At 40.1% G+C, this 13,452-nt stretch overlaps 1 protein-coding gene across 3 annotated transcripts in view; it reads left to right on the plus strand.

The window, feature by feature from the left end:
- LOC105209693 (protein spire) overlaps positions 1-12,687 on the plus strand; it is a 79,547-nt gene extending 66,860 nt beyond the window's left edge. For 2 of the 3 annotated variants that reach the window (XM_054227639.1, XM_054227638.1), the window contains exons 11-18: positions 6,249-6,469; positions 8,164-8,401; positions 9,711-9,764; positions 10,875-11,065; positions 11,125-11,526; positions 11,590-11,793; positions 11,865-12,175; positions 12,253-12,687. In XM_054227639.1, the coding sequence (XP_054083614.1) occupies positions 6,249-6,469; positions 8,164-8,401; positions 9,711-9,764; positions 10,875-11,065; positions 11,125-11,526; positions 11,590-11,793; positions 11,865-12,175; positions 12,253-12,466 (1,835 nt within the window). In that variant the 3' untranslated portion in view covers positions 12,467-12,687. The remainder of the gene's footprint in view (positions 1-6,248; positions 6,470-8,163; positions 8,402-9,710; positions 9,765-10,874; positions 11,066-11,124; positions 11,527-11,589; positions 11,794-11,864; positions 12,176-12,252) is intronic. The other variant, XM_054227640.1, reaches the window with a different exon arrangement.
- The last annotated feature ends 765 nt before the right edge of the window (positions 12,688-13,452 follow it).

Consider the following 13,452-nt stretch of genomic DNA (forward strand, 5'->3'; position numbering starts at 1 on the left):
TCTGGAGCGCCGGTGATGGAGGTCGTGCGATGCATCTGAAACAGTCGAATCAATTTTTTTTTTTAATTTTTATAAGTTTATTTTTTTTATGAACTAAAAAAATACCGAAGAAGTTATAAAATTCCAAATTTATTCGAAGTTTGAAAAAAAAATTCACTTTTTAAGGAAAAAAAAAATTATTTTAAGTTGCAAAACAAGTAGTCTAAATAATACTCTTGTCCAACTTTTTTAGTTCAAATAGAAGATAATTTAATACTGAAGCTAGATCACTTTGGTTTTTGTCGAATTGGCCTCTGGAATTTTAAAGACATATTCTTGGATAGTTTTGGGAGAGATTTAAAACAAAACAAAAAAATCGATTTTTTGAAGCCTGTAAAGCAGACTACTGCCTTAAAGATATTGGATCAACAAATATTGCTTTCCTTCCTTTTGAAGCATTTATAAGAAAAAATTATATAATAATATGAAAAGCTTTATTTATGTCTATAATTTCATCTTTGCTTTATTTTCTAAAAAATCTGTCCGCATAGCATGGTAAAGTCCTTTCAAAGAGACGGTGGAAAAATAGTAGGAAATGCATAGCTGAGGAAGTTTTTAATTGCATTAATTGTAATTTTTAATAACTAAAAAGTAATTAATTGTGATTGTTCAATCATCTACATTATGATTGCACAATCAAATAAACATCTGTTTACCAAATGCAATTAACACACTCACTGCATGTTGTCACTTCCCCAGTCTGCACTCATACACCATTTGCATGCATCACAAATATAGTAAAAACTAAGTTTACATAAGTGCCACACATATGTGCGCACACTTACCGCCTGCAACCGTATCAATTATCACTTTATCGCTGACGTCACGAGTGCGCTCACCTACATAAATCGCTTCAGCTTCAGTAAATGCATTTGCATTTTCTGGTGAAGCTTTGAAATGTGACGTCAACATTAAGCTCCGTGTTGCATGCCACACTCTAGGAATAGTTGAGACTTCGCAACCCCTACTACTAAGCTTTCGGTGAGACTTATTTGAGTAGAAGCAGCGCGCTTGCGGAATAAATGTTGAAACGAAGTGGCGTTTTATGCTCAAAACCCAGTAGTTGTTTTGTAGTTTGCCATACATTTGACTACTCCACAAAGAGATATCAAGAGAGGTAATTGTTCCTTAGCATTATCAGTGAAGTTTTAATTTTAAATCTTAGAAAAACTAAAAGCCCTTCAATAATTGTAATCGCATAACTTCCTGTAGATCCTATCTCTGAAGTCATAATAGCAAGGGTTTTTCAAAAGTATTTATGCCTATAAGTTAGTAGTGACCCAGCCCCTGCTTTAATGGCTATTGTGTTAATTTTGCCTAAAGCACAACCAACAACATTAGAGAGAGCGATTAACAACCACCACCAGCACCAAGCAGCTCATGGTGAGCGTAAGCGACAACAAGCTGGAAATGGAACAGCAACAAAAGACAGTGGCAAGTTGCTGCCAATGGCTTTTGCTTGGCTGCAGCACGAACTCGATTTTCAGTTTGGTGTCGGGCTTTCTGCGAAATGGTGTGCGAAACGGAAACGTGATTAACGCGATAGCGAGTGGCGAATAGAAAATATCAACAAAATATATAGTAACGTTACGCGTAGTGCTACTGCTAACGGGATATATTTTGTGTGCGCTGGGGGAATGCACAATATATGCAATAAGCCTATAATTTAGTAGTAATAAATACATAAATTGCTGCATATGAGGGAGTGCGTCACCGAGTGGTGTGGTGAGTGTGGCAAGTGATGGTCAACATTAAATGTCTCGCGGGAGATGAGCGGAAGTGAGGTAAATCGTAATACTCGTATCTCTACCGATGCGTATTACACTCACATAAATGAGGAATAACGCGTCCAGTGGGAGGAAAGGACACTTCTAAAGGTCTTCTCATAATTTATAAATAAAAATAGATTTTTTTCATTGCGAAAATGACCTTAATGACAGCACAACGCACTCAACAACAAAGGTTGCGCTCCCTGCATATGGCATGCCATAATCGCAGCGCTCGGTAGTGAGTTAAGCAAATGAGGCGACTTCTAACTGTTTTTTGTTGCAGCAGTTGAATGCAATTTGTGGGTGTTCGAAGTGCACAAAGTGATTAAAAATAACTTAAGGCCTTTGAATGTGCCGTACTCATTTACCTCGACATATTAAATCTAAATTATTCCTAAAGGGTTTAACTACATAATAATAATAAGAGACTTAATAATAGCAGCACAAGTGGATGGAAATTCTCTAAGAATGACTCGTTTGCTATTCAGTTTGCTATATTTGTGAATAAAAAGCAATTATTCCGTGTTTCATAATCCCAAAACAAAAGAAATGGTTTGTGCGCCTTAAACTATGCACCATGAAAAATAGTAAATACAATTACCACACAGCCAAGCTAAGCGCCTTTTCAGTGAAAGTTTCATCATAAATTACCGTATTCTTGCCTTCAAGTGCTTTCACTCTGTTCGCCGTTCGCTGTGTTGCACTCGAGCTGCATTCATTCGCACAAACACACACTCGGTACACACGAATGCGTTTTAGCATCCTTCGTTGTGACATTCTCGTCAACTCGTGGCAATTTGTTTACTACAACCACTTACTGTTATCATCATTGTGTTGTTGTGCATTATTATTGCCACAACTCTTAACTTAATCACAACTCTTAATGCTCATACGAGTAGCTCATAAAGCAGACGGCATTCCTCCCACGCGGCGCCTCCACTCCCGACTCAGCTCTGCAACACGAAATTGTTGTATCCTTCGCTTGTTCACTTCTTGCATACGCGACGTCGCTCAACGCCCCTTCCACCCTTGTGTTGTGTTTCAGCTTTGGATCGATAGCAAACGGCAAGCGCTCGTGCTCGCGAGTGCCACAAAAACGGCTGTGAGCGCGTAAGGGAAGCTTGTGCGTCCTCCGCGCCACAAACAAGCCGATGGAATGTTGTGAGAGTGAAACACCCCAGTGTGACACAGCGAAAAGTGACGACGAGGCGCACGAACCTGTGATGAAGCGATTAATACTCGTTTAAAATTAGCAGTGAAAGGACGACTTTGAGTTGTGGCTCGATAACTGAGCGGAAGGAAAAATGCTAAAATATAATAACGGTGCAATAAGAAATAATGAAATTTACAGTAAAGTAATGAAGAAAACCTTCATCTAAGTCAAGTGCAAATTAAAACGAGTGGAGAAGTGTTCTTCTAACGGTGTCCACAACAAGTGCAATAAATCAAGTAATTAAATGTGTTCCATTTCCAATGAGTGCTAAAGTGCCAAATGTCAAAAAGCAGCATCAGCAGCAGCAACAACAACAACAACAACAACATCAACAAACAAAACCAAAAAGCTTGCAATCGAAGCACAACAAACCAAGCAGCAGCAACAGCACAACAACAACAACAAAAGCAGCAACGCACAAAAGTAACAGCAACAAAACAACAAAGATGACAACAACCAGCGGCTTTGTTGTGCCCAACAACACAAACGCCATGTCCGCTTCAACGTCTGGCGCAGACTTAAACCACTCGGCAACGGAAGCCAAGGAGGTGGAGGCCGTGGATGTGGCCAGCGACGCTTTGTATTGCGGTGGTGTCAGCGCGCAAGAAGCGCAAAAACGACAGCAACAACAGCATGAGTCGGACGATCCGCAGCCGCCTCCGCCTCGAGCAGCGCCGCGCGGTAATCCGCCAACGCCAAAGCCCCGCTCAGGTAAGGCGGCTTAGGGCCGAATGCAGGCGCAATATACGCTAAGTGACCTGTTTGTTGGCTGTTGCCTTTTAGTTGAGAGTACTGCAATACTCAGTACCTAGCTAGCAATAACTGGGGCAATGCACTTCTTTCAATCCTGCCAAACAGTTGAGCGACTTTCTTATTTTCTTAAATATTTATTTTATTGTTGGATTTTGAGCGCTGAGTCCTCTGTAGCGTAATCTTCCAAGTTGTCGATTTCTTAAGCCTGCACGGTGTGGCATGCAACGTGCAACCTGCAAAGGATTGCGTGCCGTCAATGCGTCCGTTTGCAGCCTTCGCTCCGTTATATTTTCGATTCACTTACAACAGGCTTTACCTACATATATACTTATACATTATATGCTGGAGTAAATGGTGGATACTCGGGTAAATATGTCCTTTCGAGCATAGAACAATAGTTATGAATGTAGCAAGTCCATGTGACCCATATTCTTGGTTTCCATGGCATGGGGCCAAATCAACTAACACACCTCTACTCTACATACGACTGAACGGCTGTGTGTGTGGCACGCTGGAAGTGCGCACTCAGTTCTTCAACACTAAACTGTGGCCATAAGTATATACATATATATAGATATATATGTATATATAACTAGGTGAATATGCTTTTTACTATGAAAAGCGCTTTCCACTTTCAGCCCCCTTTCGCTCTCCGCTATGCAGTGCGGCATGCCGCTTTGTTCGAAAGCGTGTTGCGAATGCCTCTGGGCAAAGTGTTAGTCCAAATCATTAAAATTTCATGTTACCGCATTGTACTCGTGTAAGCTTTTAAGCGCTTAAACTGTGCGCTGCAAGCACCGAGGCATTTTAAGTAATTCGCGCGTAAGTGCAACGGCACAGCGCCTCAATAACTTTTTTTCGAGAATTTTTCAATTGACAGTTTTTTTGTTGAATTTCATGCTTCCTGAGTGTGTTTGTATGCTTTCATATATATTTCTTGATTTTCTGTCTGTCGTTGGATAGTTCATAGACGCTCAGAATGCGTATTGATTTTTAATTAATGTGGGTTATTCACTTCTTGACAAATACTGATAAACACTTACATACATACCTGTGAGCTATTCGAACTCTTTAATTAGGCGCCGACAAAAATTCTTAAATTTTACGATTTTTTTTCTTATATTCGCCTGTCTTGTGATCACTATCTGTCCGTGAAATGTCTGTGCCAACTTTGTATTATGCGTTTCAAATGTTGCACGAATGTGTGTCCATTGTCGCTTCTCATATTATTGCTCTAGATAAGTTTCTTTTGTTGCTTTCTTGTTTCTTCTTCGCCTTGAGGCACAATTTACGTTTACGCATATGGCCATAGAGGAAGTGCTGCTAATTAGTCTGCAAAGAAAAGACCACAAAATAAAAATGCTTCTTGAAAACTGTGCTAAACGGGTTCGAAACGTTTTTTTCTTTTTGTATTACAAGATTTTATGGTGTCTTCTTCTTGGATTCATGGGCACAGAAATACATTATGGTTACATATACAGTTAAATTAACTGAACAAATCGGTATTTTGTTAGCTTTTTTTGTTTGTTGTTACTGTTGTTTTTGTTGCCTCACGCATTATTTTATTACGAAATTTATGTTTTTGTGTGTGACATTTGCCATTAAAACGGGTACTGCTTTTTAAAAGACTTGACTTTGACGCGAAGCCACATGATGTTGCAAGTAGCTTGTCGTCCAAAGAAACTTGTTAACAGACAATCATTATTAGAACGCTATTTCTTTATACTTAAAAATGTTCTTCCCGAGGCTTTGAATCTCGAACGAACTCGATCTCCAATATGTTTTAGCGTGTGCTCTGTGATTGTTTTGAGAAATAGATGAGTGTTTTGAAGTTCTATGAGTTTGGAAGACGCCTAGTATAGTTCACGATATGCAATTTTATCTCATCAGACATCATCATACAACTGCCTGTAAGGGATCAAAGGTGTCGAACGAGCGAAAACAAAAATCTGTGTTGTACTTTAAAACCCGGGACTTCTTCTTCTACTTGACTGGCGTAGACAACGCTTACGCGGTTATAGCGCGCCACGCATCTCTTTTTTTGACAGTTTGGCGCCAATTGGTAATACCAAGTGAAGACAGGTCCTTCTCCACCTGGTCCTTCCATAGGAGTGGAGGTCTCCCTCTTCCTCGGCTTCCACCAGCGGGTACTGGTCCATTCGAACATTCATCATTCCATCTTCTGCGGTATTCGCCGTTGCCAATGTTTAAGGGACCATAAATCTTCTTCTCTCGAAAACTCCTAGTGCCGTCTCATCGGATGTTGACACCGTCCACGCTTCTGCACCATAAAGTAGGACGGGAATGCCCGGGACTACTCTTTAAAGATCAGTTCGGGAGCAATAATATATATTTTATATTAAAATTAAATTTTGTATTGCAATATATGTGATCTACATTCATATTCTTCTTCTCCGATTTATTGAATGTGCGATTGTTACTAAATTTGCTGTCTTCTCCTTTTTTCTTTGCAGTGCTCCCACCAACCACACAACTAATGACAACAACAACACCAGCAGCAACAACACTGAATCATTCATCATCATCTGCAACATTAAGAGCCGCCGCAGCAGCAGCAACAACAACGCCAGCGCATGCAACGGTGAATGCATTGAAATTAACGGAGCACATGGAACCGCATCTGACGCCGCGCTCCAAGCAGCGGCTAATCAAAGTGGATTTCTCACTGTTGCAGGTAAACACAGACACACACACACACATACACATAAACAAGCTAGTTCTGTTAGTACACCTACACCAGCTATTTGATAATAAATAGTATTTCAGCAGCGGGAACCGACCGGCGCTTATGCAACGCTGAAATTGTATAGTTTAGAAAGGCACAGCTTGATCTGCAAGTCTTGCATTTTCATATGAACCCCAGCAGTTGGGTTGCGTTGTTGTGCATATGGGTTGCATGTGCGCAGGTGTACGGTTGGCGTTGCAACTTGCAGGGCTGCGCTCCCACGCACAGGCACAGGCAAGCACGTTGAATAAGTGTTGCGAAATGATGAATGATGAATTCGTGACATAAATTACCCAATAATTTGCCGCGCTTCTGGTTGGCTAAATGCTGTCCCACTTAAACACCAACAGCAGTGTTCTCACATACTCGTGTCCAAATACATAATGACTTGATTTTTGTTAAATTGCAGTTGACCTCGTGCGCCTGCCAGTGGTCCTGCACGCAATACTATTTGCTGCACATGTGGAAGTAAACTAATTGCCCAAACCCAAATCAAATCGCCAAAAAAAACTCAACAAACAGCAATCAACATCACTTAATCTTCCAAGAAATACCCAAAATTCACTGCAATCCAAGTCCAACGTCCCCTCAATAAAGCAATAATGTGCAGGTAAAAGCTGAGAATATTATTTTTGCCTCCAAACACCATAGAAAACGCATTAAATGCCTTTACACGTTGCTGAGTTGCTTCACAGAAAACTTTTTACTTAACATAGACATATATATGTAGGTTTCAATGACCTAAAATGTGCTGCTCACGCTTAATTGGCTATCGCTTTCAGTTGGAATTGTCAACGACAACCACTTTGCGGCTTTGGACAAATTGTTAGTGGCAAGTGCAACAAGAAAAATTACAAAAAAATCAAATGTCAATGAAAGGAAATGGATGTCTATGCTAAGCGGTGAAATGGAAAGTCTCTTGGCATTGATGGTGCAAATAATACTCAATGACAGTTTGAAATGAATTATGGGAGACGTTACTTTTGCCTAAATTCGAGGCAGAATTTAATTTAACAGTAATTTTGAAAAAAAAATCAATATTATTACAAATGTTGGCAATTTTGGCAAAAAATGGATTTTAATGTTTCAAAACTGAACGTAACCTCAAAAATGAAATTGATTGTTAAGCTTCAATCGTAGTTAGCAACAACTGCTTGTGCGCTTATGTGGCGATTAATCTATTACACTGTTCAGCATGTATTTTTCCACTGATAAGTCAACTTACTCACTTCAATGAGGCCCAAATTAATTAAGTCTCTTCTGCTTAATGCGCAAATAATTTATTTCCGAAAATTCATAGCGAAGCGAAGCCATTCATATCACATATTTCCTCAAATATGTATGTACAAACATATTTACTCACAAAAAATAGAACCTTGCGTGTTCGCCTGTTACACACATACACCCACACGCCGGCCAATCACACGGTGTGGCGCGTGACAACGCCCATTCAAATCAAATACGACAATATACTCGTACTCACTATGCAGAACTCTAGTGATTATGCTACGGTGAATGTCCTGTTAGTTCACCGTTACTCTACAGCGCCAGACAACAAAACCTCGCTAAGCATTACTCATATAGGAATTTCTAAAAGCGTTTTTTAATAACTTTCGTTTGTACTCTCTTCTCTCCCCGCACAGGATGATGACAATTTCTTTGATGAGCCGTCGTCAACTGTCAGATATGGCAACTGTCACAGCGCACATGTCGGAATCTGCTCGCAGCCGCAAATGCCTCCCTACCCGATCGGCGGCTATATGACGCTGGGCGCGGGCTATGGTGGCCCTGCGAGCGCCGTGACTAACAACAATGTGAGGGGGCATGCGCCCACAACGCAGTTGCCGTCAGCGCTGACTACGCGGGTGCTACGCCGAACAAGTAAGTTTTTGAAATTTTTGAAGACGCCCTGTGTTGGTATATTTGAGTGATTTTGATTTGAATGATAAAACTCAAACCGAGGTTGGTATTCCGTATAGGGGCGGTAACTAAGCGCTTAAGCACCTCTTGAACTGTAGCATACCTTTAGGAGCGCATCGCAGTACGGTATACCAACCGCGTTCTTATAAAATTCTAATGTAATTATATTTGTTGTTGGTTTGATTGGCATTTATACTACTTTTTTGCTTTAAATTAGTTTTGTTTTATATATTATTTTGTTATTATTCTTATTATTATATTATATTTTATTTTATTTTATTTTCATCTAATGGATTTTTATTATTGTTTTTACTTTTCTTTTCTTCCACTTTTTTGCCACATTCTCCTCATTGGATTTACATTTACAATTGGTTAATGTGTTTTATTGAAAAAAAATTATTATTTATTTGTTTTTGCTTAACGGTATATTTAAAGGTATTTGATTGGTTTTTATTTGAACTAAAATGCAATGTACACCTTAGTTATTTATTATGTTTACTACATTTGTTGTTATTGTTGTGAGCACAAAGAACAAAAGAAATCGACTAAACGAGGAATTAGAGATATGCTCTTTTTGCTTGAAAACGCGATTTTATACAAAAAAAAATCAAAATAATATTTCGCTTACTAAAAACTACGGTGAAGGTTAAGAGCTCAACATATCTAGTATTTGTAAAAAAACTGCAATCCTTAAAATTAACGAAACCTCCAGTAGTGTTAATTGGACCCAGCTCAATAACTTGACCAAAGGAACTTCCCGTTAGTTTGTAGAAACACCAAAAAAAACTCGAATAAGTATTTCTATGCAATAATTAGTAACTAAGTACTAAGTGTGAAATAAAATACTGTAACTGTAAACTTTAAGTTTGTAATATATTTGATATAACTGTAGTTATGCATGTTAGTCTATGCCGTTATTGGAAGGTGTATGTAGCGCAACCGCCCTATAAACCTCTCCCACCTTCTACGATTATTTAATGTAGTGAATTTGCCGCTTTCTTCGCGCATTATCCATTAGCATTTTTGGAGATTTTTTCAAAACATAAAAATATAAAAGTAAAAGCAGTTTGAGAGATTTCTTCTAAGTAGAGAAAGACACTAAAAATCATTTCCAATGTATTCTCCTCTCTTACAATCAAATGCGCTTTAAATAATGCAAATGCAAAATGCAAATAATGAAAAATCGCAAAATTTGTCTAAATGGAAATTTTTACTGTAAAATCCACTCTCCCATTTGCGCCGTAAATTATGCTACGCATCATTTGTGCAGAGGACTCGTACACCGAGGATGAGTACCATAGGTTCTTCGACAACGCGCTGGAATGTAAATATGAATATACTATTTCTTCTTCTCTATTTCCTGCTCTATCTCTAATTCATTCATCTGCTCGGCAGCGTTCGAATCATACTCGTACATATAGAAACATAACCTCAACCTTTATGTTATTGTTTAAGCCATATCGCCTGTGAATATACATCGAACATCTAATGCGGATCCATTTATGTACGCGTGCCGCCATAAAAATATATTTATTCACTTACAAACATATAGACTGAAGTGTATGCATTTGCTTCACCATTCGGTTATTGCCATTTCATTCATTCGCTTCGTTCGTATATCATTCGTTTGTGACTCATTCTTCATGCTACGTTGAGACCACCGTTAAGCGCCTAAAACGCCACAACGAACTCATGCAAATATACTTTTAGGCGCTCACTGGTCTGTAAATAAAAAATAACCGACCATTTTTATTAACACCCACGCCACATTCTGCGGCTCTCAATCGTAGTAATTTGGTAATTTTGAAATAAGAAAAGGAAACAAACTCAATTTAGTCAATTTGCACATTCTCTGTTGTTGCTGTTATTGTTTCCCTTTTCATTTTTCGTTAATGCCACTCGATTTCGATTTGATTGCATGATACTCTCGTAAAACTGTATATAAAACATTTCCACTTTGTGCGAATTTCCAAAAATGTTATGATTATTTGATGAAAATGTCTAAATATTCTTGATTAAAATTAACGATTGGAATTAAATGCCCTCAAGTATTATTTGCATTAGTTCCTTGTTTATTATTTCATTATCATACCTCACCTGGTCACTGACTGACTTTTTACAGTTTCCTATAGAACCTCCAAACTCATTTTTACCATATTCCCATCTACATCCGTTAAACATAATTTCGGTATTCTAACGGGACTTTTTACAAGTATATTTACACCAATTAACAAAGACACACAAAAAGCATGTTTTCCAATTCAGTCGAAACTCGCTGTAGTTTTCGAGACATTTTGTATTCATTAAAGTATTTACAGCAATAATTTACATTATTCACATTTAAAACGCTTTATTTACTCACATGAATGCCATTTTCTTGTCACACATTACACTAACAATTGTACTGAACCCGATTTCTTTTGCCTTTCGCCAGCTTACGATCTCGCCACGCAATGCGAGTCTCGGCGCGCCTCGTTACGACGCCACACCATCGTCGGCTGTCAGAGTAATTTCGACGAGACTCATTCCATGCCGCCATCGCGACCCGAATCCCGACAGTCGGATGTGAGTTCTATGGTTGTGCCTGGCGGTGGCGCAGATGCAGTTGCAGGCACAACTAAACAGGTAAGCAGCACCAGTATTCCGTCTGTTTTCAGTTAATTAATCTATTTTTGACTCTTCAGCTACACAATAACTATAATCAAAAGCAACAACAGCAATTGAAGCGTTCCCAAAGTCCCGTTATCGGAGGCAGTCACTGCGCACGTGCCGGCGGTGAGAGCAGCGATTGCAGCCGTTCGTCATCCTCGGTTGGCCCATGGAGCAAGTCCTTTCTGGATGAGAAAACCTGGATCGAACGCGGTGACGATCGTCTCTCGTTGACGCTGGAGGAGATCGTGCACATACGTTCGGTGATGACGAAGGCCGAGCTGGAAGGACTGCCTGTGGGTGTGCGTGTCAAGGAGGATGTCGAAAAGCGCAAAGTCTGTTTCCTGTGCCTACGTACACGTTTCTCCATATTCGGACCTTGGGGCATACAATGTAAATTGTGCCAACGCACGGTCTGTTCCAAATGCTATACCAAGGTAAGGAAGGCGCGCCGCATCTTTGCTCATTCAAAGCTTGCTAATAACACACCTTACTTTCAGATGAGAATACCAACGGAACATTTCCGCAATGTGCCGCTGGTCTTGATTTCGCCCTCATTACTCGCCAGTCCGGCTGGCTCCAGCACGCCATCACCATCGCATCACGCTCACCACACTCACTCGTCTTCAACGGGCAACATATTGGACGAGACGTTCCCCAAATCGTTAATTGAGCGTCTGTTGCGTTCCGAGTCAGAGCGTAAGGTGAGTAACGGTCGTCTGGACAACGTGTTACTATAAATTGCTTATAAATAATTTTAAACAAACCGTTACAGACTCGCAACACGGTGGGTAGCGCTCCGTCATCGCCCAAACACCAAAGATCCAACATGAGTACTCCCGGTACGAGCCACATTATGACCAGCCGACCGGGTACCTGTGTAACCGGACAAGCCATCGAGGCGGACGATGCTTCCGCAGTGACGTCTTCTTATAACAGTAATCTATCAAATGGCGCTAACAGTAATATGTACGCCAACAACAACAAACACATCAATCTAATGTCACGCAGCATGGAGGGACCACGTAGCTTGCCTGCCAACAGTCCTGCGCGCGCGCACTCCAACAGCAGCACCTTGGACCGGAAGTGAGTAGCGACACAACAGCCTTCTTAACCTGAATTCGAAATTATATCATATATATGTGTGTTTGTGTATTTTGCAGAACGAAGTTTTCACGCGCCTTCACACTATCCGCATCGGGCACACAACTCAGCCAGGAGCAGAAGGAGAACATGCGCGGTGAGCTGGTCACCGTTTGCAACGACTGCAAGGGTCTGGTCATGGAGATCACACGCTCCTCCAAACAGACACGCTCCTCGGCGCGCAATCGAGCGCTGCAAAACCTCACGCTCGACCTCTCCCCCGTCTACAAGTGAAAGGCAAGCAGCGGACGAACGGATAGGCCGTGACCTCCTCTGAATGCAGCTGAAGTTGAAATACGCTGTTCACGCGGTTGATGATTCCTGCACTTCCAAATCACTCTTCCCTTAAAGCGTAATTTTACATAGACATACGAACACATTTGGGCCGACGCACCAAACGACGCGTCGCCAAGTGTGCACCACTGTTTGTAAATAAACAACAACTAAGCAATTTATTGAAATGTGCGAACTAAGTTTTTAAACAACAATAACAAAAGCGGCGAAGGCAGCGCTTCGCTTTGGTGTTTACAACCATAATTAATGCAAATGATTATGTTCCAAGCATGCACCCCACCATTACATTGTAAAAAAAAAAAAAAAAACAAGAAGAGAGAAGAAACCTATTGATATTTCAAATATGTACATATGTATGTGTAGACGTACCGTTAGCGCTTTTGATTAAGTTTGGAGCGGTCGCTCTAGGAAACAGCTTAAAGCTTAACAGAGGCCCGCGCTCCGCACGAGGTTCGCGCTTTACATGTTGTATGCCTTGCGTTTTAGTGCAACTATTAGGATTATTATTAACTGTTTGGTACGAGAATTCAGCGTAAATTTGCTTTAAAGTTTGATACGTTCAGATCGGCTATACTTTTAGTTAGTTTTATTTATCTACTATAATCACTTTCATGCGCAGAGCTTTCTTAGCACTTTTACCACATGAAATTTAGGCGCGACGCTGCTGGCAGAGTTCCTTCTTTAACGCTCACACACCGGCAGCATTTCTTGTTTTTTTTTATAAATTTTTCAAATTTGTGATACGGAAGAGTGCTTCTTTCAACCCCCCTTGCTAATAATTATTTTTTACGCGCTTTTTTCATTGCTCCCCCCACCCCCAAAACATGAAAGTTCATGAATATGGTTGTGTGAGAACTTGTACAAAAAGAAATGATTTAATATGTGTTATTTGGACTTTCTTTGTCTGTTTTTTTCGTTTTTTTTTT

The sequence above is a fragment of the Zeugodacus cucurbitae genome, chromosome 3, assembly GCF_028554725.1.
Source record: "Zeugodacus cucurbitae isolate PBARC_wt_2022May chromosome 3, idZeuCucr1.2, whole genome shotgun sequence".
Lineage (NCBI taxonomy): Eukaryota > Metazoa > Arthropoda > Insecta > Diptera > Tephritidae > Zeugodacus > Zeugodacus cucurbitae.